The 27354-nt window shown below is 48.6% G+C and overlaps 1 protein-coding gene across 7 annotated transcripts in view; it reads left to right on the top strand.

Moving 5' to 3' along the window:
• Positions 1 to 353: 353 nt before the first annotated feature.
• SLC4A11 (solute carrier family 4 member 11) overlaps positions 354 to 27354 on the top strand; it is a gene marked incomplete at its 3' end in the record, with an annotated part of 94641 nt that continues 67640 nt past the window's right edge. For 4 of the 7 annotated variants that reach the window (XR_014226410.1, XM_082281953.1, XM_082281951.1 and 1 more), the window contains exons 1-2: positions 4519 to 4874; positions 17743 to 17793. Coding sequence is in view for 6 of the 7 variants with exons in the window: in XM_082281953.1 (XP_082138079.1) it covers positions 4649 to 4874; positions 17743 to 17793 (277 nt within the window). Of the gene's footprint in view, positions 411 to 4518; positions 4875 to 5812; positions 5912 to 7061; positions 7104 to 17742; positions 17794 to 27354 lie in introns of those variants that run through there. The other 3 variants (XM_082281954.1, XM_082281956.1, XM_082281955.1) reach the window with 3 other exon arrangements.

Genomic DNA, 27354 nt, shown 5'->3' with positions numbered 1-27354 from the left:
AACTGACTTTAATGTGTCGCTGTCCCCGCCGGGGCCGCGGGCGGGCTTTAGGACCCGACCGGGTGTGACACCGCCTGTCCCTTCCCCTTCCAGCCGCGCTCCTCGCTCGGGACTTTCTCCAGCTTGTTTTATTATTATTTTATTTATTTAATTTTTTTCTTTAATTGGCGCGTGTGCGGGGGGCGGGGAGGGGGGAGGAGGGGGGGCGAAACCCGAGTTGTCTCTTTTTTTTTTTTTTTTCCCCCCTCCAATTTTTATTTATTTATTTTCGGCGGGGGTAAATAAATAAAGAAATCCCCCCTCCCCCGTCGGTGGCAGGCGCGGGGAAGGGCGAAGGCGCGGCGATGGTGCGGACGGGATGAGCGGCGCGGCCATGGCAGCCCGGCGGCTCTTCCACCTCCAGCCCTGCGGTGAGGGACGGGGCTCGGGGGGCTCGGGGGGACCGCGGTGTCCCCGTGTCACCCCGCCATGCACCCCAGCTGTTGCCTGTTGCATCAGCGCAGGGGTCGCGGCGGGATGCGGTGGGGAAGGTGGGCTGGGAGGGGATGTGTCCTGATTTCCCCTCTTGGGATCGGGGGAGGGGGGGGGAAGAAGAATCTTGGCTTTGCATCGCTGCTGAAGGTTTTTTTTTTTTTCCTGTTGGTATCTGCGGGGAGGTGGTGACACCCCCACAGAGGGGCTGCTTGGGCAGAGCGGGGTGTTGCAGCTCCGGGGATGCGGTGGGACAGGAGGACCGGGGGGAAAAGGAGCGATGGAAACTCCGGGTCTGGCTGTTCTGGGGGTGTTTTATCCCCCACTTTTACTTGTTTGCACCCAGCGTGGGGCGGAGGGCACGGTGCGGTGCTCAGCTCCGCTCTGCTGCTTGCGGATGAGGTTGCCTGACTCCGCGTCGGTGTAAAAACCGCAATAAAAAGGCGAAAAAAAAGCAGAAAAAGTGAAACTTTAATGCGAAGAGTTTGGGCAGTTGTGCGTGCTGGGAAAGACCCCCAGCAAGGAGTTTATTTGAAATGCGGGGGGGAGGGGTTTAGATGCACTTGGGAATTCTCTTTCTGATTCACGGTGAACTTTGAAAGTTATTTTGTGCGCTGTGTCCCCCCTGCCTTGCAGAGGAAGCGCTTCCTTCAGCGGCATGGCCGCGGCAGCGCTGGGTGACACTCGCTGAAGGGACGGGGACCGCGCTTGGTGCAGGGGAGGTTTTGTGTTGGAGCAGAAGTGACTGTAGGTGGCACAGCAGCTTTGTCACCCGTGCTGTCCCCGAAGCTCTCGTGAGGATCAGTGCTGGGGGAGGATTTGTGCCTCTGGAGCTTTCCCCGCTCCAGTTTAATGGAAAGGTTTTCATTTAGAGCTGATGTTCTGCCTTGGAGCTTTGCTCTGCTGCTTTTTCGTGTCCGTGTTGTCATTCTTGAGACCTGGCTGTGCCGCGGGCTGTCCTGCAGGAATAGAAAATCATGGAATGGTTTAGGGGTTGGAAGGACCTTCAAGACCATCTTATCCCACTCCTTTCCGTGGGCAGGGACACCTTCCGCCACCCCAGGCTGCTCCAAGCCCCATCCAACCTGGCCTTGGACACTTCCAGGGATCCAGGGGCAGCCACAGCTTCTCTGGGCAGATAGGCACGTGGAGAATCCACAGGGAATTTTCCTTTTCCCCTCCCAGGTTGTCTCAGTGTTTGCAGGATTTCTCCTGGGGATTGTCTCTAGGTGTGAGCTCAGCCTTGACCCTCCTCCACCAAGTTCCTGCCCCTTGAGTGGGATAAACCGCTTGACCCAGGGTTGAGTAAATCCAGCTGTGTCTCACCTGGGTTGCTGTTGTTGGGTTTGTGGCTGCTTTTTGGGGTTTTTTGTGAGGCTGGAACAGCGAGGCAACACTTGAGTCCTGTCTGCACAGCAACCTCAGTCATTGCTACCCCCCCTGTGAGCCGTGCGTCGCTGCTTCCCGGCTATAATCGGGATTTGTTGTCTAATCCATCTCAGCCAGAGCCCTCCAGTTTTGAAATATCTGTGGCTTTTGTACACTTGGTGCTCCGTAAGAATGATGGACCGCAGAGGAAGTTCCCCTCCGGCTCTCCTGTTGTTCCTTGGCAATTTGAATGCTTCAGCTTGTTTAAATAAATGCAGATAAAAAGAGTGGTTGGGGTTTTAACTGGAGCCCTCGCTTGACCCACCCGGTGGCAAAAGATAGCTGTGTGTAAGCTCCGAGTGGCTTGACTTCTAGTAAAGCTGTAGTAAATCATTTGAGGCTGTAAACATTTATTAAAACAAGCTTTAATTTTGTGTTGAGTCAGTGTGAAAACAAAGATGTCTTGGGTTTCAAAGGGAAAGGATCCGCAATGGAAGCTTTCTGCGTTGGCTTAAAGGAAAGTGTCAGTGAGAAGCTGGATAGTTCAGCAGAAGGGAGCTGAGGTAAGAGTTAGGGTCAGATTTTAGCTGCAAAAGTTCGAATTTAATCCAGAATTATCAGACTTAGCCTGGTGCTGTTCAATTTGCCTGTTTGTTGTTTGGTTTGATCCTCCTTGCAGGAGGCAGCTGAGGTAAGAGTTAGGCTCAAGGTCAGGTTTTAGTTGCAAAGTTGGATTTCAGTCCAGAGTTACCCAGCTTAACCTGGTGCTGTTTTATTTGCCTGTGTAAGACCAAAACCTCCGATTCTGTCCTCACAGAACTGCACTGATGCTCTGTGTAGGTACTTTATGCCTAAGGACAAGAGGTAAATCGCATTATCTGGGGAAAGCTGCTTGTTTGGGGTTTTTTTAAGTAATTCTCATACTGTGCTGTGATTCAGGTGTCTCTGGGAAGCCACAGGGTTCCCAGAACCTTTCTCTTGTGGTAGGTTGGGTGACACTTGAGTTATCTCCTCCTTATCTGAACCCACTTCTGGAGAAGTCCTGATTCCTTGTGTAGGATTTCCCTGGGAGTAAACAAAGCTCAGGACGCTTTAATGACTCCTGATCATCATGAAGCTGTTATCTGCTCTCTAAATACGCAAATCCCTGCCAAGACATCCAGCACAGGTTAAATCCCAGCTACCTTTGCTGTTACCATCCAAGCTGGGTGGGGAGTCTGCTGGGAAGGATTCGGTGTGGTTAAAAACTGGGAATGCCCAGACAATTCCCCAAAGTTCATCCTTACTTGAGTCTGAGCAATGTTTTGGGATCGGGAAGTTTGCAGAGCAGCTCCTTCAGGAGTTTGTGCTTGGACCTGGCGATGCTGAAAGTCTTTTAGATTTTTTTCCTCTTTTTTACTGGAAATACAACTTTCTGACTCTGATCTGGGCTGAGTTCCCCACAAAGGCTCTCTGCAGAGCACGGTGACATGCTGGCCCAGAGCAGAGCACTGCGGGCTCCTGCATCTGTCAGTGCTGGCTTTGGTATCAAAGGGCTTTGCTGTCACTCATAACTCCATGGGTTTTTCTACTCCCTCTTTCTAAATTCATCCCTGGCTCTGACTCGCAATTAAAACCAGCGGGACTGAGGGCTTCACTCTACCTCTGCTGCTGAAGGAGGTTCTGCAAACTCTGATGAGCCAGTGGGGCTGTGATTTGGGTAGGGAACAGAGGCAAGAGCAGTTTCAATCCTCAGAGATTTGCTGAGAGAATGTGGGGAGAAAACCAGGAAAACCCAGCCACAGGAGTGGGTAACACTTTATGCTGGTGTTGGGTGAGGACTTTTCTTCCCCACATGTGCTTTGCGGCTCTCCAGGTTTGAAGGACCTGATGGAAGTGGCAGGAGAAACACTGGTGGGGCTGTGGCTGCCCTGCAGCTGTGCCATGGTGGGATGGATGCCAGCAGTGCTGATGGGCACTGTGGTGAGATTTGAAGCTGCTGGAGAGAAGATCTCAGCTGGTCCACGCTCAGAACTGGGCAACCTTTGTCTCAAGGTGTTCAGGTGGGCGAAGAGCGCAGGTGGAGTGAGTTGTTGCTGGGTGCTACCTACTGAGGGGAATTCAGGAGTGGAAATTAGGAGGACAGGGCAACTTGGGAGGAGGATGAGATGACCTTCCTCTCCTCCTGGTGTTGGTGCAGGTGCTGGCACCCTGCAGCAGCCAGCTGGGCTCACCCCCTGGGACAAGCCACCCCATGGGATGCGGTGTGAGGCACCAGGTTTATTCTCCTTTTCCTCTTGCCCGCTGCCATCTCCTTTTCCAGGAGTTAAATGCCTCTTCCCCCTGCTTGGAGCCTAATTGCGTCCCCAGGGTTTAACACGCGTGTGTTTGTTTTATTCAACGTGTTGGCTGTTCCCACCGGAACAGGCTGATTTTTTTGATTTTTTTTTTTTTTTAAGGGATTGGGCTTCTTTTTTTTTTTTTTTTTTTTGCTTATTGTGCACAACAAGCTCCTGCACAAGATATTCGTTGCGGGAGGACGTGGGGGGGAGGAACTGTAGTAATGCCAATACTTCTTGAATATTATAAACCTGGCTTATCAGCCCGACGCAGAGCTGGAATTTGTCTCTTCCTGTGCTGCATCTCTGCTTTCTGAGAGGGGCGTTTAAATACAGGCTGGAGACGCTGCCTTGCCAGTGTGCTCTGCTGGGCTCTGACAGCAGCAGCGGGGCTGCTCTGGCGCCCTTGGGGTTTCTTTTATTACTCTTTTTTTTTGCACTCAATCCTTTGGGGGAAAAGGAACTTCTTTGGGAGAACGCTCTGAGACTGCATGTCCCAACAGTACGCGCTGCAGGAGGCGAAGGGAGACGCGGTTTGCTTCGTACCTGGCTCTCCTCTCTTCTCCGTCCTGATGGAGCCGGCGTCCTTCTGCTACCCCCAGCTCACCTTCCTCCGCTCGCCCTATGGCCAGTTCGGGGCCAGTGCCGGCTCTTCCCAGGATTTGGCCCCGTGGCCGCAGCGTTTGGTGCCGCAGAGGTGGAGCAGGCCAGTGGACGGTGCGTGACCAGGGCTGGAAGGGTTGGGACAGGGCAGCAGAGAATTCCAGTGGGGTTTGAGGAGGTTTTGGAGATGGTGGTAAAGAGGGAGGTGGCGCAGGTGGGACTTGGAGGTGGTTGTGGTGATGCTGTTGGACCTCTCCTGGTCCCACAGCTTGGCCACTGGCATCTCCACCAAGGAGCAGCTCTCGTCCCTGCTGCACCCAGGGAGAGCTGATAAACAGCCTCAGCGTGGAAAAAAATTAAAAATAGAAACTGATCTGAGCCAGTCTTTTGTTTCCTAAGCTTGTTCACTTGCTGAAATGAATCCGGCACCGTGTGAAACCTGAAATACCTGCTGGAGGCTCAGCAGGCTCGGGTCAGCTTTAGGGTTGTGATGCTGTCAGGTGTCCTCTAAACTGTTAGTGAAGGTATCAGGTGTGGGGATAGAGAAAGGTTTGGAGATGCTCTAATGCAGGTTTGTCTCACTACAAGGAATTACCTTGAAAATCCAGCTTGGTTCAAATCTTGCTTTAATGTAATGTGGGGAGCTTGGGGAATCCCGCTGGTTTAGGAGCCGAGCTCTCTAAGTGCTGATCCTAAGGATGGGAGTCTCAACTTCCTATAAAACTTTTTTTGGGGAAGATGAGGTGCTGTCCTGATTTCTCTTTAAAGGTGGTCCTGCCTGGAGCAAGGAGTGGGGCTGGAGACCTCCAGGGGTCTCTTCCACCCTCAAACACTTTCTGAACCACGTTCTACTTCCTTGGCATCTTATTGCCAGTCTGTGATGTGCCTTACCTGGAAAAGCTCGTCAGGTGGCATGGGAGAAAAAAAAAAACCAACAAAACATGGAGGAGACTGGCTGAGCAGTCTCGGCAGAGAAAACGCGTGGGAGGTGTTTAATAACACGCGTCGCCTGTGGGTCTGTGCAGCGGAAACGCGTCCGAGGCAGGGGCTGGGGATGGGGGCACGAGGCTCCCTCTGCTGAAGGGATGCCCCTTCCCCAGCCGTGTGCTGCCTCCCTTTGCCTTGCTCTGGGAAGCGTTTGCTGCCTCCTGGTAAATATCATCACTGGGAGTTTTTTTTACTGAAGTCACAGCAATTGTCAGAGTTACTGTAGGGGAGTGACCCAGCCTTGCCAGCATTTGGATAATTCGCTCTTTATTGGTGTCTTATTCTTTTAGGGTTCTGCCTTTTCTAAGGCTGAGTTGATGTTGCTGTGGGGAGTTTGGTTTTTTTTTTTTTCTTGTTTCCCTTCTTTTTTTTTTTTGGCCGGTGTAGACCATTCCTCTGGGCTTTAAATATCCAGCTGGGGGAGACTTGGCTTATTGTGATGAAAATCTTGAATTGTAAGGAAAGTGAAGCAGTAGAATAGGCTGGAGCAGAGAATGTGGCATCTTCCCTCCAAAGCTTCTTAGGCACCGCATGGTCCAGCTCTGGGCACACGGGCTCGGATTTAAGTCCCCTCGGATGAGGTGAGGTCTTTCAGCTCTAAATTCTGCAACTTGCTGCTGGAGCACAGACTTGCTGCCCTGTTTCTCATTCCACTGCATGCATGCATTAACCCTTGCACTGCTGCTGCTGTGTAGCTGAGCTGGATGAAACACCAGAGCCCGGCAGGCACGGCAGCTGTATCTTTAAGGAATTTGCTCTATCTCCCTCTCAGCAGCAGGTTTTTTTTCCCTCCCTCCTTTTTTTCATCCTCTGGCTTTCCCTGTACTTCTCTCTGTAAGGTACAGCATCTTCTCACTTCAGTTGAGCCTGGCTGGCACAGAGCTTTTTTTCTTTTTTAAGGAGGCACAGGAGCTTTCTCCATCTGGCATCCAGCAAAACTCTCCGGCTCCGGAGCGCTGGGTCGCTTTAACTACTCTGTTTTTGCTCTTAGAGGCAAACAGCTCCGAGAGGTGGTGGGATCTGGGTGGCTGGAGGAGGAGGCAGCCCAAATCCTTGGCTGGGGCAGTGGTGTCATGTGCAGAGGTGCTGCCCAGGTGTGGGGTTGGCAGAGCTGGGCTGGAGGTGTCCATCTGGGAGCTAATGGGTCGCACTCTCACTCCACCCATCCGCCGCTCGCCAATTGGAAGTGAGGGACAAAGATGCTCTGGATGGATTAATATTGGAGCCAGTGAAAAAGCAGGAGCCGGCGCTGCCTTGGCCACCTGAGCGAGTGGCCTTTGGGGACAAGTGCTGGTGGCTCGGGGGGAGCAGCCCTGAGGGGAGCAGAGGCATCTCTCTCTTGAAGAAGTAGTGCAGGTAAGTTGTGGTCTTAAACCCCCCCCCCCCCAAACTGAAGCAGTGCTGTTGCTGGGTGATGCATTTGGTCAGGAAATCTAAAAAAGCAGCTCTGCCAGCTCTTGAATTATTTAATTCACTAAAGTAAGGCAGGGCTTGATGTATTTTCTATGGGCTTTGCTCTGCTTAGTGATGATATCTATTGCCTGTGCTGGATGTCTCTGTGTTTAAGGATGGAGAATGCCTTTTGAATTCCATTTAAATTAACCAGAGTGCTGCTGGCTGCCGGGGCTTGAATTTAGTTTCAAGGTATGCATGGGGAGATGAGCACAGAAGAGCTTCCCTGTTCTGGTTTTTCTCTTAATTAATGGCAAAACATCCTCCCAGCCTGTCAGTGAGCTTTACATAGAGCTGTTTCACTTGGGGGAAGTGCAGTGCTGAGTGAAGACAAAATCATGGATGTAGTGTGTCTGAAATGCTCCCAAACATCATCCCTGGTGCTGTAGCCATGGAAGCCTTGTAGATGAACCATAAACATCATCCTAATGAATAACATTATCTCATGGAGTGTCAGTCTGCAATTATTTCATCACTGGACTGGGGCATTTTAATTTTGGATTGATGATGGACAGCAAAATGGGATCTGGTGCTGCTGCCTCTCCCCCCACCTGTGTTGTTGTTGTTGTTGTCACTGGTGTTGTTTTATGGCTCCTAAACATGGGAAACTGCATGGGGTGGTTTGTGTTATCCTGCTGAGCCTGGTGGGAATTGCAGACCCTATTTGTGGGGGGATGGATGAGGCTGCAGAGTGCAGCTCTGTGGCCATTTGGGTACCCTTTGGGCTGCTCTTGCTTTTCGTGGCAGAGGGAGGTTTTTCTTTCTGACTCTTGATTAGAAGCACAACTGAAAACGTGTTTGGTGATCAGGTGGCTGGGTTCACTGCTCTGCTTCTGTTTCCAGTATAGACCTTGGGTTTGGCCTGACTTCTGCTTTTTTGTGGGTTAGATCTGTTCCATCCAGTGCTTTTTTTTTGGGGGGGTGGGGGGTGGGAAGGGGTGCAGGAACAACTTTGCTGTAAAAGCTTGGCTCAGCCACTGCTGCCTTCTCAGCAGCTGTTTTCATTTCTGGTGGTGATAAGATAGAGGGGGAAAAAACTTTCTAGAAATTCACTTTGTTCCAAAACATGACCCTGGTACCCTGGAGGAGGGAGGGATGTTCCAGTGTGAGACTGGTGGTGCTGCAGCATCTCTTCTAAACCCCCAAGAAGGGCTTATACCCACCCTGCTGCTTAATTTTTACAGTATTTGCACATTTAAACCCCTGCAGGGAGCAGCTCCCACCCTCTGAGCAGCCCCAAGTCAGTGAAATGTTGTCAGACTGTCTCTTAACCATTTTTGAACGGTTTACACAGTGCCACTGCAGATGAGTGGCAGGTGATGGCCCCTGGAAGACCTGCCTGTACAAGGAAGGCATTTCAGCAGAGAAAAATCCCTCAGGCATCTTTTAAAATCCATCTTCAACCCTGACCAAGGTTTGGGGCTGTTGCAGTATCTCATTTTCTTTTGGATTAAGAGTGATGAGGCTTCTGATAGGGCCCTGCAAGGGAAAGAGCTGCCTGAGAAGCTGTCAGTAAGAGTTAATGCTTTCTAAATTATTTAAATGTATCAGGAAGAGTCTACTGAAGAGCCTCAACTGGCCTGATCTTGGGCCTTTGCCAGCTTGTGGGATCTCTGGAGGTATTTGCTGTCTCTCCTCCCCGTGTAGCACTTACGCAAGAAACCCTTGCAAGTCTTAAATCACTTTTTTAGAGGGTCCAACAAAACAAAACCTCTCCCTTCAACCTGTAAAAAAAAAGGGAAAATAGCCCAAATAGTCCAACAGCCAAATCCCAAAGTGTTGTTTTTCCCTTGCTGCTGAAATTGTCCTGCTCACCTGCGAAATGCTGGCCAAGAAATCCAGTGGATGAGGAGTGGAGATCCCGTTGGGAAAGCATCTGCCTGACTCTGGGTGTGCAGGGTCGCTTCCTCTTGCAGCTCACCTCTGGGAGGCAGCCTCGGATATTAATTGCTTGGGTGGGCTCAATTGTGATGAGTCAACCTGGGTAACGTGGTGCTCCTGCTAAATCCAGACACCTTTCTTTTTTGGGGTGGGGGGGAAGTCTCTGGGAGCTGTCACTGCTCAGTGACTCTTTATTAGCTGGTTTTATTGCAGTGGGTGTTCAGGAGGAAGCTGAGGAGGGGAATTGTTCAAGGCAGTGAGGAAAAGGCTTTGAAAACAGCCACGTCTGATCCCTGAGCCTGTGTGTGGGTGTGTGTTTGCCTGGGAGGGAGCAGGCAGGAGGATGCTTCCTGCTTTATCCCTTCAATATGATGCTTTATTTTCCCAACCAGCCACTGGGAAAATTAGTTCTGGGGTTTCATTTACCACAGTGACCCGTGGCATAACCTGAGACCTCCCCACACCATTTCCATCCTCAGAAGAATATCCAGCTCCTTGCATACAATCCATGATTTGAGCCTTGAGTGCCTGATGAGCCTCAAAGACATAAAGTTGTGTTTTCCTGCCTGGACCAGGACTGGGATGTCATCCCACAGTGATGGAGGACACTGTTTAGACAGACCCATGGAGCAAAGCTTACATCCAAGTGAGTTGGGATAGCTCTAGGAATGACAGAGAGCTGGTTTGTGTTCTCCAAAAATCACAGGAATGGGACACGTCCAAGGGGTGTGATGTTTAGTTTGGATAATCCAGACCTCTGAGTCCTAAAAACGGGGATTTGGGGGAGTGAAACCCTTGTGGGAAGCAAAGGGTGAAAATCCTTTGGGGATACTTCTGGTAGGGGCATAGGGGAATAAGCAACACATCAATGCAGTTCTGTGGCAAGAGGGGCGTGTTAAATATAAAGGCAGTTTTAATGAATTACTTCACAGAAACATTCTCTCCCGTAAGGTTTGCTAGAGGAGGTGTTTATACATAGGGCTGAGTCTCTGGACTAGAGCAATAATTTGCCATCAAATTGGGTTGCTTAAAAGCACCTTCCTCCTCGATGTCTGCTCTGAGCAACACTTCATCTTCTAAAAGTTTCCTGAGGTGAAGAGCTTCAGAGTAGATGTAAATCTTTCTGGGGCATGGCTATCTCCTAAACTGTTTTCAAGACCTCCTGAGTTGATTTCTTGTAGATATTTGCATGCAGACGATGTTTTAATCAACCCATTTAGGTAAAAGCCTGCAGTAAATATCCCTGGTTTATTGCCCAGTGATGATGCCAGCCCCTGCTGGTGCACCCTTGTGCTGCCTGTGTTAAATCTCCAGGTGTGCTGTGCTTTTTTCCTTCAGGGGCTGTGTTTTTCAAGCTCATCAGGAGGAGGATGAGGTGAGGAAGGTGAGGGGCAGCAGGTGCAGGCAGAGGGGAGCTGCCCTCCCTGTGGGTACCAGCTGCAGCATGCCCTGAGCTGGCACTGTGGGGCACTGCCCACTCTCTCCTGGTGTAGGGAACAGTATTGGGAAGATATTTTGACATCTGTCGTGGCTGGAACCAGGGGGAGCAGGACCTCAGCTGGTGCCTGTCTGGCCTTCCAGAGCCCTTCCCTGCAGCCTTGGCACTGAGCTGGAGAAGGGATGAGCTGGGGAGGGACAGGGCTCTGCTGTGCCTTGGGAAGGGAGGGATGATCCCCCTCAGGCTCTCCTGGGGGTGGATGTGTCTGCGCTGACAAAGGGAAAGGCTGTAAAGCTGTGCCCAAGAAGAGTCCTTTCGTTGATCTTGACTCAGCCCTTCAAGAAAAAACTCCCTGGGACTTCCAGTGATGATATTCTTCATTTAATGACTTACAAAAGGTCTTTTTGCCCCTCTTGAATTTTGTCTTTGATGTTTTCCTTTGCCTTTATGGATGCTTTTTTGGGGAGAGGTCTGTGTTTGGGCTTGGCAGCATCAGACACCATTTACCAGGCACTTTCCTGCCCAGGTATTAACAAGTATCCCTTACTCATCCTACACCTCCTCGAATTACAGTGATCAGTTTGGAAACCCTGACTTCTGTGGTTATTTTCTTTCCTTTTTTTTTTTTTTTTGGTCACATCTCTCTAGGCATGGAGAAAAACAAGTCAAATCTCCAGCTCTTGTCCTGTCTGTCAATTGTGATTGCCCAGAACAGCAGCACGGGGGCATATTCCAATCTCTGTGCCAGCAGGAGCTGGGCTTTCACCAGGCTTTTCCAGCTGAATTAGGTGAAGCTGCGGGAAGGAATCAGCTGCTGAAAGTGTAGATAGAAATGAGAAGTGGCAACTTGATGCAGAATAGCTTTTTGCTTGCTGCTGTCTGTTAATTCTTGCTGACTTGGGTGGTTTTAAACGATTTGCAGGGAATGTCTCCACCAACAGCCTGCGCTGCTTGGTTCTTCCTGAAAACTCCCAGAATCTCTTGTTTTATGGGCACAGGAGAGGCTCTGTGGGAGAAAAACTGTAATACTGGCATATTTGGAGCTGATTGTCTCGTCTGTGATCAGATTTGCTGCCTGTCAAGCTCCTGTCCTATTCTGCTGTGATGCTGTTGTATTATCAAAGGAGTTGGAGGCTTCCTTGTCCTCCTACAGTTGAGCTCTTGCTGCACACAGAGATTTTTAAACCCAATTTCAATCAATGCTCCATATAATTAAAAAATTCCTCCTCTCCTACAGGTTTCCCCTGAGGTATTGTTTCTTGTGTGTGGGATTTTCTCTTAAGTCTCTGCTTCTGCTGACTTTGGGTGGAGAAGGGGAGCAGCACCATTTAGCTGTGGGGTATTTAAAGCACATAAATGGTGACTCTGCCATTGCCCCAAACTGCAGGAACCTGAGTGCAGCTTCCAGATCCCTTGCGCAGGAATCCCTTTGTCCTGGGATGTTAATTCATGCTGGGGTGGAGAGAGCAAAGAATAAGAAGAGATCTGGGTTTAGTATTTAACACCAGGTCTGGTGCAGCCTTGGATAGGGGAAGCTGCATCATCTTCCCCCAGTTTGAAGCCTTGGATGAGACCATAAATTTGTCCAAGCTGGAACTGTCCCTGGATCTGTTTGAGGGGATGCAACTTAAGTGTAACATTCCCCATTTTACATTTAATGGTGGTGGTGGTGGACATTGACTAGCAAACTCCTGGAGCCAGCTGGAAGTGGCCAAGTCCTTGCTGCAAAGCTAAAGCCCTGCATGTCTTCTGGGAGGTGGATTTTTTTCCAGTTACCCATCCCATTTCTGCCCAGTTGTCTGACTGGGCAGTTCAGTCTGTTGCAGTAATTACTAATTCTTCCTGGAAGGAAATGGGGAAAGTCTAAAGGCTTTCTCAGCACAAACAAGTGATTTTTGTGGTAACTTCCTGCTTGGAGTCTGACGTGTTTTGTTTTATCAGCTTCGAGGCAAGACATTGCATGTGCTGATGAATCTGAGAAATGTCCTCAGAGCTCCAGCAAAAAATGGTGGAAATTGAGGTTGTTGAAGAAGCTGTGGCTGTCCCATCCCTGGAGGTTGGATGGGGCTTGGAGCAGCCTGGGATAGTGGAAGGTGTTGGAATATGGGGTTGGAACTAGATGGGGTTGGAACAAGATGGACTAAGTCCCTGCTGACCCAAACTGTTCTATGAAATTGGGATATTGAAGCACACCGTGAGTAAAAGATAATGAAAATGCCGATGTTTTTCTCACCAGAACTTCTGGAGCAACTGAATTCTCCAGGTGTATGAGCTGCTCATGTTCAGAGACAACCCAGGAACTGCCAATATGAAAGGGCCTGTAAATAAAAAAGTGTTTCCCCAGTACCTCTTTCAAACTGGTGTTGTCTCAAAGTAAACTCCAATTAAATATCAAGGCACCAGAACTGTTAAGAGATTTACGAGAGAGGAATCATAGAAGCTGAAGGCTGTGGTAGTACTTGTAGAAAGCTTTTGCAGAGCTGTGTTTCACTTCAACATAAGGCTTGTGCTGCAAAGGGCTGTTTACTTGGAAGATGCCAGCACAGAACATTTGTAATTGAGTTACCCAAGTATCCCGAGAATGTGTTTTTATTCATAATCCTCCAGTATTGCAAGGCTCAAGAGAACTTATTGCTAACTTTAAAGCAAGGGAGTCAAAATGGGTTATTAGATTGGAGACATGGTGCCCACAGGAATTTAATAATGGAGGATGGCATGGCAGGGCTTTGTTGTTCAATGTAAATGTAAAAATGATAAGAATGTAAGAAATCAGGAAATATACCCACTTCTTGCCTGGTGCTTCCCTTGGCGGATCAGCTGTTTTCATCCCAGTCCTAAAACCAAGCACTTTAGACAAGAACAGCAAACTTGACTCTGCTACCACTTAAAAAATAAATGTCATATCTAGGTCTGGTGGAAGGTGTCCCTGGCCATGGCAGAGCGTTGAACTGGATGGTCTTTGAGCTCCCAGCTCAAACCATTCTGTGATTCTCTGATATTCCTCTGCCTTGGTGGCTCTTGGGGTCACTGCATTTGCCTCAGCTCGGCTTAGCCATGAAATCTTCAGTTGTATCCTTGAGTCTAGAAAAAGCAGCTTTGTTTTCTCTTTTGCAGCACTTCAGCTCTTCACCTCTGAATTCAGCTCTCAGAAAGCTCAGACATTTTCCTTTTGAGAAAGGAAGGAAGTGGTAACACCATGTGCCTCTCCAATTTAGTCTCATCGAACAGACATCCCTGCAGGGAATAAGGTGGGGTGGCAGTAGGAAGTTACTTTCTGGAGTAAATTAACTTTTAGAAAAGAAGAGTGCTGCTTAAGAGCTGTACCATGTGCTTTTGGGCACGTAGTGGAAGGTGTCACCTTGTTCTGCCTTTGGATAGGGACAGCAATTGGAGAGTCTGGTTGTCCTTGTAGATGATGGGTGAGAAAGTGTCTGGAGAGTGAGGGCAGGACCTCTCTGAGAGATACCAGAGGCACAGGAATGAGTTGTTGCGCTGTGCATCTTTGCTCCTTGGGGTAGTGCTTTCCAGCTTTGTCTCTAGAAGACTTTGTCTTGCTACAATTTCTTTGCTTGGATTTTTTCTTTAATTGTTGAAGTCTTTGTAAGAAAACCTGGGTGAAAGAACGGGCAGCATGGGTTTGGTGGATCCGAGGCTGTGGAGAGGGGGAACCCCTGAGCCCCTGCACTTTGCAGGCTGGAGGAAGATTTATCCTTCATGGAAACACTTCTGCAACTTCAGGCAAACCCTGGAGCATTATCATGTTGATACCTAATGAATTTGGAGACTTGTACTCCTGCCCAGGCTTCCCTAAGCCCAACAATTGCATCGATCACTGCGGTGTTTCATAACTGGCCCTTGGTTGAACTCTTTTTAATTTCAGGAGTGGAGGTGAGGTGGGGAGAGGAAATGCAAGGTTGGTGTGTGCGTCAGGCAGCGGCTGCTGGAGCAGACAGGGCTCAGCCTTGCTGTCAGTTCTGCACAACCCAAACCCATCGCTCCCATCCGCAGCGAAACCCGGCCAAGGAGCCGAGACCTTGCATGTGAAATCCCGTAAGCGCTGGGAGAGGGGAGCAGGTGGAGCCTGCTGATGTGTTTGTGTTGCTGGCTGCTCCTGAGCCTGCACTTCCACACGAGCCAGCTGGCCTTGTCCTTAGGTAGCATCCCTCAGCGTAAGGAATGCTTGCTCCTGACTGGGGGAATACAGGGAGAAAGGGACTGGGGTGTAAGGAGGGAAGAGATTAATTGGATTGCCCCTAAGATCTGTCTGGTTTGTTCTGCACAGTTAAAAACTTGGGGTTGTTCAGCCTGGAGAAGAGGAGGTTCTAGGGTGACCTCCCTGTGACATTTTATGCTTAAAGGTGGCCTTTAAGAAAGATGAGGACTGACTTTTTAGAAGGGCTTGTTGGGATAAGACAAGGGGTGATGGTTTTAAATGAAAAGAGGTTTAGATTAGATACAAGGAAGAAACTCTTTGCAATGATGGTAGTGAAATACTGGACCAAGTTACCCAGAGATTTGGTGGACACCCCAGGGCAGGAAATACTCAAGATCAGGCTGGATGGGGTGCTGAGCAGCCTGATCTAGTTACAGATATCCCTGCCCATGGCAGGGAATGTGGAGAAGACCTTCAGAAATCCCTTTCAACCCAAATTATTGTACGAAAAATCGGATGAATGTTGTATTCTTTAGTGCCTCAGAGGTGCAGATGCCGTAGCTCCCAACTTACCCTTCCTACCTCCACTTGTGCTGCTGATCCCTGACCTTTCAGCTTCTCCCATGGCTCCCTGCCTGTGTCTGGACCTGTGTAAACACCCATCACCTTTTACCTCCTGGGCACGCCACACACAGGTTCCTGACGTCAATGTGCCCCTTCCGTGGGGGATGTAACAGCTTTTCCAAAGGCGCCAACAAGGCTGTTTGGAAGTCTGAATTGGGTTGGTGCTGTGGGACAGCATTATGTTGGGAGAAGACAAATTACCAGGGCTGGATTTTCGCCAGGACATAGTAGGGTGAACGCCTGACTTTTTTTCCCCCCCCAAACGTGCCATTGCATCTTTAATTACAAGGTTAAGACCTCTGGTTTATGACTCATCTGAAAAAAACAGCACCTTCACCGTAATTACCCGAGCATATTGCCGGGGGGATTGTGGCTCATTAGTGACTCAGAGGAACCAGTAGCACCTAATGAAATGGCACTGCCTGCTGTAACACCCCAGCCTTGCCCTTTTCATGCCTGGTCCAAGCAGGGACCAAACCAGTCTCCCATAAAGAGGTGATGCCAACCCAGGCAATGGTGCAGTTGGAAGAAACCAACCAATTCCCCATCATTAGACAGCATCAACCCACAGAAGTAGCTGTGTTCAGTTGAAGGAAAAGCAGAGTGTCTCATTTAGCCCAGTGAAGGATGAACATGTTGCTGCAGGCTCCCTCAGAAAGCCATAAGAGGAGTGAGAAATGGATAAACCATCCTGGTGGGAATGTGGGTTCCTTGGGTAATCCGCCTGCTGAGGCGTATTTTGTTTGTTTCCCTGAAATACGTAAATGCAATCATTGCACAATAAGAGCCTCTTTAAAAACTTTCCTTTGATCATTAACATGCTAATCAGTCGGGATGGATCTTCTCCTTCCCTTCCAGGTGGAGGGAAACAATTGACTCGTGTAATGGGTGCCCCTTGGCCACAGTTCGGTGCCGTTTGTTCCTCCGGCCCATTGTTCTGGGATGAACTTTGGAACATTGTGTTTCTCCCTTGGACCAGACACTTGGATTGCCCTCTGGTTTATGTGTTGGCTCCTTTTTTTTTAATGGCCATCAGGGTATCCCTTCAGGAACCTGTCTGCACTGGAAGGTCTGGGTGGTGACAAGTGACAGGGCTGGGAGGTGCTGCTGTCAGTGGCGTGACTTTGCATCCGTCATGTGCACAAAAGGCTCCCGGGGGAGCAGGAGGAATTGCGAGGCCTGCAAACATGGCACACTGTACAAGGGAATAAAGAGCCTGCAACCTGGAAGCCGAAAGTTAGGGGGCAGAGAAAGGGTCTTTGGGAAACAGTGTCATACCTCAAAGGAAAAGCAGGAAGCCTAATCTGTAGAACAATAAGGCAGGCAAAACCTCTTTCCTTGTTGGCCCAAATTCATCCCAGGCTTGCGTAGGTAATGTTTGATTAGCCTAATGAAGTGGGGAAAGACAGAGCAAACCTATTCCTCTTTCTGATTGCATTTTGGCTGGGAAGAAGTGTGTGAAGAGGCAGCAGCATTGAGCACCAGGTTTCCAAAGGGCTGCTTGGGTGACTCCTGCTCAGGGCTTGAAATCAAGAGCTCTGTTACTCACTGTAAAATGGGCCATGCACCTGTACAGGGGAGCTGCTGCCTGTGTCCATGCAGGCTGAGCTGTCACCTTTTGTCAGTGTTCAGAACAGCCAGGCTGGGTTTGGGCACCAGGCTTTGATTGCACCTGAGAGCAGGTGCTGCTGTGCTCTGTTATCTCACAAAGAAATGTTCAGTACCCACTTTGCCAGCAGTGAATTGCAGAACTGACTCGCTACCAAACCCCTTGTTCCCTGATAAATGATGGGGATACATCCCTGCTGCTGTTGTGTTGGTGGATTCGCTCTTGCTCAGCATCATTTCCCGTTTGTGGCTTCCTCACCAGCCCCTGTTGGTGCAGATGGTGCTGGCTGCAGGACCCCAGCTCAGGAAGTGGGCCAAGGAAGGCTGGAGTGTTCTGGGGCTTATCTTCAAGTGCCAAGCACTGTTTGGGGGTTATCCTAATGATTAGGAGGAGCAGGATGAGAAGTGAATCCCCATTTTCATTGAAATTGAGTTGTTTTTTCTACATCAGACTGGTTCTTTTTATCTGAGCACAAGGTACAATTGGGCTTCATTATGGCTTGTATTTTTACAAAAACCTTTCAGATGCTCAGCATGTATTATTGCTGACATACTTGTTCAAGTTTGGTAAATCCCTGAAATGATCAGACTCATCCTGATCTTTAGTCTTTTTCTTTTGTGGTCCCAGCCCAGGATGTCTGAGGCTTTTATTCAAGTACTGCCTGTGGCTGTAAAGGAAAGTTCTGGTAAATATTATGACATCAATAAGCAAAAGGTTACATTTACCACATTCAGGAGAATCTGATGCATGCAGTATTTTGGGCCTGGTTTTCTGCTGGAAAGTGAAGACATTCAGCATCTTGATGATTCTCATGTTTCGTTTTTTCTGTCTTCTCCAGAGTCTCCACCAGCAGCGATGTCAAGAAATGGATACTTCTTTGAAGAGAGTGGCAAGTATCGTTTGACTTTTTTGTGCACACACCTTATTGGAGGGAGAGCTGCAGTGCAGGGGTGGCTGAAAACCTGACATGGGTGATACAAAATCCATGTAGCTGAAGTGTGATGTAAAAACAATCTGGTGTGGTGGTTGTGTAATCTTGTCCTGGGAGCAGGCTCCGTGTTTTTAAATCCTGTAGATGTTTGAGATAGTCAGGCAGTAAATAATCAACTCCACATTGTCATCAGTGACTGTTCTGGGTGGCTCCTTGTTTTTCAAGTTCTTTCACGATGTTTTCCTGTCATACAGCCTGGCAGGTGTATTTGCTTGTCTTTTTCTGGAGTGGGGATCGTGCGTGGGTGTTGGATCCCTTTGGAGACATCCAGCCAAGGAGCATCAGGCAAATGTTGGATGGCTCTGGCAGACACATCTTTTAGTGCAAAGATTGGGTTTTTTTTTCATTTGAAGCAAGATTAAATGGTGGCATTTGGAAACTTGGATCATCTGCCTCAACTTGGATCATCTGCCTCAAAGGTGATCGAGATCTTGGAGATACTGCACTGACAAAGGGACAGTTGAAGGGCAGTGAAGTCCCAGCTTCTCTGCTGATTTGGGAGAAATAGAATAATGGAATAATTTTAGTTGGAAAATACTTTAAAGATAATCGAGTTCCAACTCCCTGCCCTGTGTTTTCCCCTAAAATAGCATGTGTGTAGGGTATTAGGGAGAGACCTTCTGGAGAGTTCCAGCCTCTTCAGGAAGTAGTCCCTGAGGGCTTGGGGCTTCCTGCCCTTGGGAGTGCTGGGAGTATTCAGGACTTCCAAAAGGTGTGAGGAAAAGACTAAAATTCTCTGCTTATTTAGGCCCTTAGATGCTTGCAGCTGCCACAAGGCTCATCTTTCTTGTTCCAAGGGGTCGAGCCTTAGGTTGACATCTGGAAGGGGAAGCTGAATGTCTGCCAGGTGTCAGCTGATCCAGCACCGCTGGTGGCAGCACTTCCTTTGGCACTGGCTCTCCTCTCCTCGTACAAAGAACCAATTTTGGGGAGTCAAAGGATGAAACTGGGAGCCAATCCTCTCATCTCTAGTCAGAGGTGTTTTCTGGAGGCTGGGTCGAGTTGCAGAGGGGCAAAAAGTAATGCCTGACCTCAGGGAGGTTTTCTGAGGGTCTGTGGGGCACGAGGTCTGGGTAGCCCTGCTCCTTCCTTCCTTCCCACCTCACTTGTGGGCTCTTGGGATGTGGTCGGTGCTTTTCTGAGGACTGGGAATGTGAGAAGATGACCCAGATTGGGACCTGGAGAGGTGACTGAGCCACCAGCTTCTGGTTGAGAGCAGTGTAAGGGCTTGGGGAGAAACACTGCTGCTTTTGGAGGCAGGACAGAACCCTACTTCATCCCAAACATTTCTGCCACAGGGAACACAAGCCCAGCTGTCTGTCCTAACATCTTAGGCGGCTCTACATGTCCCCTTCCAGGACTCACCGTCTTGCCTTCCTCAAACTATCGCCACAAACAACAAAAAAACCCCCAAAGCAGATCTCTGAATGTTTTTTTTTTGTAGTTGTGGCATCCTCTGTGCAAATCTCTGAGAGAGGCTTCTTTTTTTGTCGACTTGGTGCCATGGCAATGGGCATTTCTGCCCTATATTTGTGTTATTACTCATCTTCCTCCTTTGTCTTAAGGAGACAGCACCTTGGAGCCGCCTCTGAGGGCTTCAAGAAGCTGTTTGGTGCTTTCCTGTTGTGCTTCTGTGTGGTTTGGGGAAGGAGAGGATGTTGCTTGTGAGTTCCTCCTCAGCCCGCACGCAGCGCTGAGCGTTGTGTTATTCACGATTGGAAGTACAGTGGATTTCTTGGTTATGTCACGCTTAAATCTGCTGTCACTCTTACTCCTCATTACAAACTGACCTTTTGGAAGAGTTCAGCTGCTGTGGAGTCATGAGTCACCTTCTGCTGCTTGATTGAGCCGAGGCCTTGGAGCGTATGGACAGCACATCTTGGAGGCTGCCGGTGTGAATGTTCCCACCCTGCTGCGAGGCGCTGCTTTGGTGATCTCTCTGCAGGAGTTTCGTGCTCTCAGATTCTCAAATCCTTCACCCCAAAACATCATCGGGGCTGAAGGAAACCACAGACAAAGACGTTACCTTTTCACAGGGTTTCAAAACAGCTTGTTTTGAAACGGAGCTACAAAATCACCGAGCTGCTTTGTGGCACCACTTGTGGGGATCTGCCAGGCAAGAGATGCCCTTGCCCCACCTCTGAAATAATAAAAATCCCCAATCTCCTAATGCTGTGTTGGGAGAGAGCAAAGAAAAAAATAAACCTCTTTAATTCTGGTTTTTTTTGGACACTTCCCTCCCCTCCTCCTTTCTCAGCAGAGAACATCTTTTGATACTCCTGCTCTGCGTAGAGTAGCGCTTTTCCCTTATCTCCTTCTGGGATCTTGCATATACATAGGGTTTTCTGTATTCTTAGTAATTAGGATGTTTTTGTTTCTGAGCATATCTGAGGCTCTGTTCAGAGCCTGGGTCTGTCTTTTGCCAGCTAACTTTTCTTTACCCTCCTTGTGTTCTCAACAGCAGCTGCAGCGATGTTAAAATTTAAAAGCTGAAACCTCATTTTTAGTTGAAAGGGTTGTGGTGAGGGTGATCTTGGCTGCGGCACCGAAGCAGAGCTTTGGAAGAACCTCCTGGATGTTTACATCCATGAAAACTTCAAGTGTTTAATAATTTGTAGCTCTGTTAATTACTGAGGAGCTGGGGAAAGCCCTGGAAGGATTTTCTAGTGAATTAATATGTGGCTGTTTGGGAAGTTCAGTGGGTTGTTGTAGTCCAGACTATCTCCCAGCCTAACTAGCTAAACATCTGGAAAGTTTATCAAGGAGACCATGTCTTCAGCTTTAAGTTCAAATTTCTCCCTTTTTCTGGAAGAACTTGAAAGCCACTTTTGTGGCTTTTAGTGCCTTGCATGAGGTAAAGACTTAAAATGTAGCTGGGAAAAAAATGTGGTGAGTAGTTTGTTCTGTACAAGCAATATTAAGAGGAAAAAGAAGGAATTATATTTGTATCTGCCCAGTTGGAGATTTCTGATTTGAGTGTGGTGGCAGCAGATTTGATGGCAGCTGTTGGCCATGCTGTTTCCAACCCATGTTTATTGTCATTTTTTATAATCCTCTGCCACCTTGCTGATGAAAATCCATGGTTTTACTCATTTTTTGAGCCTGTGGAAGAAGCCTCTTGCACAAACAAACCTGGCAGGGCCTGATGATAATTGGTGTCCCCCTCCCTGTGTCTTAAAGTCACTTAAATCTTCTGTTAAGGTTGTTTTGACAAATGAGTTTTCTTTCTGGTGAATTTAAGTGAGCAGTGAGATGATTGTGTAGCCCCAGTCCAAACCCGGGGATAATTGGAGTCCTGATGAAATGCAGCTCGGCAATCAGGGCTCAGAATTGACTCATCAAGCCCCCCATTGTCTCTTGTGAGCATCCTGCACTCTCCTCGTGGAGGTGGATGAGCTCTAAAGGCCCCGGAATTACCTGCAAGTGATTAAATTCTGCCTAAATTACGATGAGGTTTTTATCTGAGCCAAGGACTTTCCCTGATAAGACACAAACCCAGAAGTTTTCGGGTTCCTCTTGCAACATCCAAGGGAAGGAATCCCAGTGCAGTGCTGGGGATATCTGAATTGTTGCCTTGTTTTAAAGCTGGCTCAACATCCTGCAGCTTAAATTTTTTTTTTTTTTTTTTTTTCTGGTCTTCCAGAGCAAATCCCTCACTGCTTGGTCTCCTCTGACTTATTAATTGGTTTTGCTGGCACAATAAATCACAGTTGTGTTGAAGGGCCCCAAGGCCCCTGTCTGGCTTGGGATGTTTGGATATATTTTATCTGCTTGTTTTTGTTTTTCAGTTTGCAGTTCGGCTTGGTATGTGTGGTAGGGGGGGAGTGGATTTTCTTTCTTTTCTCTTTTTTTTTTTTTTTTTCTTTTTTTATATTTGACTTTGTTTATCTTGGAATTGTTTGCTTAACTAGGAGATTAATTTAAATGTTTTTGTGAAACAAATCCTTTCACAGTGGCTTTTTCCTCCGTGTGATGCCCAGTTTGCCAGCAGGAGGTGAACTGCTGCTACCTGTGGGAGAGCACCAGGGGGTGGCTCACAGGTCTCTTGCAGATTTTTGTTTCTGGAATTATCAGGAGGTCTCTAATAAAATGATAGAAGGAACACCCCTGATTTCTGAGGGTTCTGCTGCAAAACTGAAACTCCACGTGCTCCCGTGTTCTGTAAAAACAAAACAAAAAACCCCAACAACACTCCACTGAATTACTTGGATTATTCACAACATTTCCTAGAAATCTGGCTGCAAAATACAATACTGGAATTAATTCAAAAGTGCCTGGGTGTTGTTTGTTTTTTTTTTTTTTTTTTTTGGTTTTGTTTTGGAGTTGGTTTTGGTTTTTTTTTTTTTTTTTGCAGCAGATCAGCTCTTGAAGTTCTGTTATGAATTATCACTGAAGTGGCAGGGGAAGCTTGATGTTTTCATCTGGCTCTTCATGACAAAAGACTCAAGTAGGGTTGGGAAGATGCAGCTGAGGTTATGGTCGGCCAGCAGTGCAGGGATCTGGGAGAGGTTGCAGCTCTGCTCTTGGTGACTCACCTGCTCTGCACTTTCTACCTCTGGTTTGGTTTTTTTTTTCCTTTCCAAGAGGAGGTTGTGGTTTTATCTGTGCTCTTGAGCTTAGGTAATGGATTGACATCATCGTAGCAGGTGGTCATTGCTCTAGAAAATCTCTATCTGATGGGCTCCCAGGGACTGCTGGAGAGCCAGGAAGCATCACCCAACACTTCTGGCTCTTAAGGTACCCATGGAAGGTCTGGCATTAGGGGATGCTTCTTTAAATCCTGTTTACATGATCTGAAGATCTGCCTGTGCCAACCCAAATTATTTGGCTTAATCATAAGTGGTTTATTTGAATTGGGACCCTAAAGACCATCTGTTCCACCCCTTGCCATGGAAAAGGACACCTTCCACTTGACCAGGTTGCTCCAAGCCCTGTCCAGCCTGGCCTTAGACACTTCCAGGGAGGAGGCAACCACAGCTTCCCTAGGAATCAATAAAGGAGTTTTTCTAACCAAGGCATGCATTCAGCAGCAGACCCTCAGCAGTCCAACCATGAGGTCTGCTCTGGGGACACTCCCAGCCCCCCAGCTGTCTCTTGGGCTGGCACAGTGTCCCTGTGGTTGCCAGGGCTAAATCTCCTCAGGACAAAACCAGTGAGCCTTGCCAGGGATTCTTTCAGCTGTGAACCAAAGGAAAACCTTAAAATCCTAGCGAGCATCCAGCTTTATTTAATCATTGTGGCTTACAGTTTTCATTGGGTGGGAGACAGCTTTGGGTGCTGCTGGCTGGCTGCAGCCCTGCAGTTGTTCTTGTCTCTGAAATGCAGTAATTTGTTAGGAGGGAAGGGATTTTTTGTGATTCTTATCATTCAGAACAAGAAGTGAGCCCCAAACTGTGCAGTTTAACCTCAGCAGAGATGTGTAAAATTTAGGCGCACGTTTACCTAAAACGTGTTGTTACATCAATGTAATTGCTCTCATTTGATCTGGGGGAAAAAAAAAAAAGAGAATTATTTTGGTGAGTAGGTGATTATGCTGGAATCAGCCTATGAGATGTGCCCACAAACTTGCTTTGGTTCATGTGTGAGTAGGGTGCTGTTTAAACCCTGTTTTTCTAGAATGATCTGGAGACTGGAGAACTGATAACACTTGTATAAAGTTCTTCCAGGTCTCTCCTGAATCCTCCAATTGCTCTCTCCCTGCCAGAGTCAACTGGCTGGAAGGTTACCTAACCTACGGAGGCACCAGGAATCTGTGCTTTCTGTGCAGAGTGTAAAGGTCAGGATGGAGGTGGAGGCTCCATTATTAATTGAGTTTCCTTTCTCACCCAAAGTTGGGGATTTGGGTGTTTTCCGAGTGGCGCAGTGAATCGGAGCCTGCAGGGAGAGAAGCAAACCCTCTGAGAGCTGAGAGCTCAGGTTAATTAAAACTTCACGCCTTTCTTGAAAATTAGTGTCTGTTCTTGGCTAGAGCAAGTTGAAAATCCACGAGGAAAAAGCTTAGGTGAAGGTGACTTTTTTTAACCTAATGCCAGTATTATTGCCAGTTTTTAGGCAGATATAGGGCTTAAATCTCTCTTGAGTTCCCTAATACTCCATTACAGCTGAGCATTTGGGATGCTCAAAAGAACCAGGCTGGATTTTAGGGTAATGCCCATGTCCCAGTTGATGCTCCTTTACCTTTAAAAGCTATTGAATATATATTATTATCATTGATTCAGTTGACCTTCTGTACTTGACCTGTAATTCCTCTGAGAAAATGGATGCAAAAATGGGTTTTGGGCTCTTTCAAAACAATTTGCTGCCTTTTGGGCCTAAACACTCATCTGAGAAATCCAAAAGGGCTTTTAACATGACAAGCTGGTAGTGTGGGATTGCCAATCATAGCTCAAAAAGCCTCTTTTAATGTAGTTTGAGGTTCCTGGCTTTCTGAGGAGATTTTTTTGGAGGAGTTAACTACCACTCATGAAGAGGAGGCGATGCAATTCCATGATCCTGAAAGCTGGGGCTTGGATTTGAAGGAGGGAATAGGCACTGCTGTAAATGAGAACAGTTTTCCAGGCTTGGAGAGGAGATTGCCTTGGTAATTGAGGGTAAAAACCAGTTGCTTCCGGAAAACTGCTCTGAGTCCGTGAGTGGCTCGTGCCCGCACATGTTGGTTAAAGCTCCACAGTTGGCTTTGTCACCTGAGACACCCCGAGAGGTCGTGCAGGGGCTGTGGCTGGAATAATTCCCATCCCCTGGGGTGTGAGAGGATGTTTTTAGTAATAAAACTGCTTTTCTCCCAGGAAATTGAGCTTGATTAAGATTTTTGGCTTTCCTGGAGAGGCCTGCAGCCCTTGGGCTGGGAGTGCCGCTCCCACTTCAGCTTTTCCAGGGAATATATCTGAAGTGGCTGAGCACTTCTGTGCTCAGATATATTCAGTGAGCTTCCTGCTCACTGCGACTCTGCTGATTTTATTGCCCCAACTGCAGCTGCCAGGTGCCACCAGAGCAGCGGTGGGACACATAATGCCACCTCTGATGGCAGCAGGTGCAGTCACTGCTGCTCCCTACAGAGCCCTGGGTGCTAAAACTCAGCTCCAAAGCAAAATAGCTGCAGGGCAGGCACCTTGTCAGAGCTGTGAGGAGGATGAGAGCAGCAGGAGCCAGGAGATGGAGCTGCAAATGTGAGGAGAGTGAAGAGAGAAGGCTGGGGATGGAACCATAGAATCCTGGAATGGTTTGAGTTGGAAGGAACCTTAAAGATCATCCAGTTCCGCCCTCTTGCCATGGGCAGAGCAGCTTCCATTAGACCAGGCTGCTCCAAGCCTCATCCAGCCTGCTCTTGGGTGGATATTGGGATATTAGAGCACAGTGGGTCTGGGCCAGGGATGAATTACAGAGGAAAGGATGATTCTTTCCTCTGTAATTCATGCTTTGGAGGGGAATCACCAGAGAAATCATAATTATTCCTTTTTTTTTTCTTCCCAGCACCTGCATAAAATGGGGGGCTGGTTTATTTTCATGTGGCATAGGATGGGCTGAGGAAAGCCCTTAAGGCAGAAGAGGATTTAAGGTGAAAGCATCTGCTGCTTCTGGCTGCAGAGGGTGAGGAGGGGGTTTTGTTCCTGCAGCACTGAAGGATGCTGCTTGCTCTCCTTGGTCTCATGCACTTCCCATATTTTCCATTTCTTTGTCATAAAATGAATCCTGCAGGGTGGGCTGAGAGGGATTATCCCGACCACAATGTGTTCTTTATGGTGCAGGAGGGCTGCACTGATCTCTGCCAGCTTTAACTGTATTCCCAGCTCCTCCTCAGCCAAACCTCTTTCCTCCAGTGCCTTCAGACCATATTTCAGGCTGAAGTGGCACTCCTGTGCTCAGAGCTCTGACTGGCCGTCTTGTGGCTCGTGGCACTTCAGCAAATGCTGCCTTCATCTGAAGGTGCCAACTTGCAGTGATAAAAATGGGGGGAACACCAATTTGGAGATCTTAAACTCTCCCCCAGGAAATCTGATGCCAATGGAAAGGTATTTAACTCTGCCCTCTGCCTCCAAAGCAACTGCTCCTGACAAAGCCTGTGAAGAGTTACTGGGACTTCCATATGGAAACGTGATTGGTATCTGCACAAATTCTGCAACAGCCACATGAGATCCTGCTCTGAACTTCTGCAAAACACCCATCAAACTTCCAGAGGAGCTGAACAGCTTCTGCTGTCGCTTGTGGCATCTGCTGCCCTTCAAGCAGCGGGGGTGGCACTCGGTGAGCATCAGGGAATGGGGAAGGAAGCAGCTGCCAGGGCTGGAGGCAGGGCTGGAGCTCAGAGGGAAGGTGCATCTGCCACGCACACAGCCCGTGTCACCTCGAGGTCACCCTGCCTTTGACAGCCGTAAACTGCTCGTAGTTTCAAACTCTGGGCAGACTAAATAGGCTGAGGGATTCCAAACAGGAGTGGTCTGAAGCCTGGAGGTGGTTCAGTGACAAAGCAGACACCTGTCTGGGAGTGCAGTTCCTGTCCAGCCCAGGTTGGGGATTATTTGCAACCCGAGTGTTTTGTCCGTCCCTTGCCCAAGGGACTCGAGGCTCAGCTGCCTTTTGTTCTGCTCTTTCCTCCCCTAAAGAGGGAGGAACAGAGGATGCTTTCCTTGCCAGAGTCCTCGCTGACCTCTGCCCAACCCTCTGATCCTACTCCACCCTTGCCCTTCTTCCAGCTCCTGGGCTGCTTCTGTCCTGTCTCCAGCCCTCTCTGTTTTCAGGGGCCACCACTGCCACCCTCTTATCAAACAAGTTTCAGTGGGTGGGGAGGGGAATAAATACTTTTCCCTGCTTGGCTTTTCCTTGTTTATCCGTCTAATTCCATTAGGACAGGAAGGAAAAGCTCACCCCTGTTCTCAGAGCTGGGTGCTCGAACCATCTTATGTGTGTCCCATCTGACCCAGTGAGTGGGAAGGTTGGAGAAGAAGCTCAAAACTTCCCTGAGGCTGCAATTCTGGATGTGGTTGAGGTGGAAAAAGATGTCCCCAGGCTGATTCTTTTCCTTTGCAGGGTTGCCCAGACTCTCCTGGCACGGGGGGGAATGTCAGCACTGTGGGTGCTCAGCTTTGAGGAGAGATTACGGTGTCCGTCATGCATTTTGGAGGAGCCAAACCCCAACTTTGGGACTTAGTTTGGGATCGAGATTCTTCTGTGGGACTTTGTAGTACTTCTGATGGCAGCAGGCACCTTGTCTGACTGCTGTCCATCCCTCCAGGACACAGGCTGCCCCTCAACCTGCCACACCTGCCAGCAGAGGTTTCATATCTGGTGGTGCCCACGGTGTTCAGGTGTTTCCTGTACTTTCCTCACCTCACTTTTTTCTGTCTGGACAAGTTTCCATCGTGCAGGGATGCAAACACCGTAAACTGTGCCAGCAGCAGAGGGTGATACCCTCGGTGTGCTTTGCTGGATGGGGACAGCAGCACCTTGGATGCTTTTTGAAGT

The sequence above is a fragment of the Coloeus monedula genome (assembly GCF_965178545.1).
Source record: "Coloeus monedula genome assembly, chromosome: 5".
In the NCBI taxonomy this organism is placed as follows: Eukaryota; Metazoa; Chordata; class Aves; order Passeriformes; family Corvidae; genus Coloeus; species Coloeus monedula.
The sequence above is the reverse complement of the archived record's forward strand: the minus strand, read 5'-3'. Positions and strand labels throughout refer to the sequence as shown.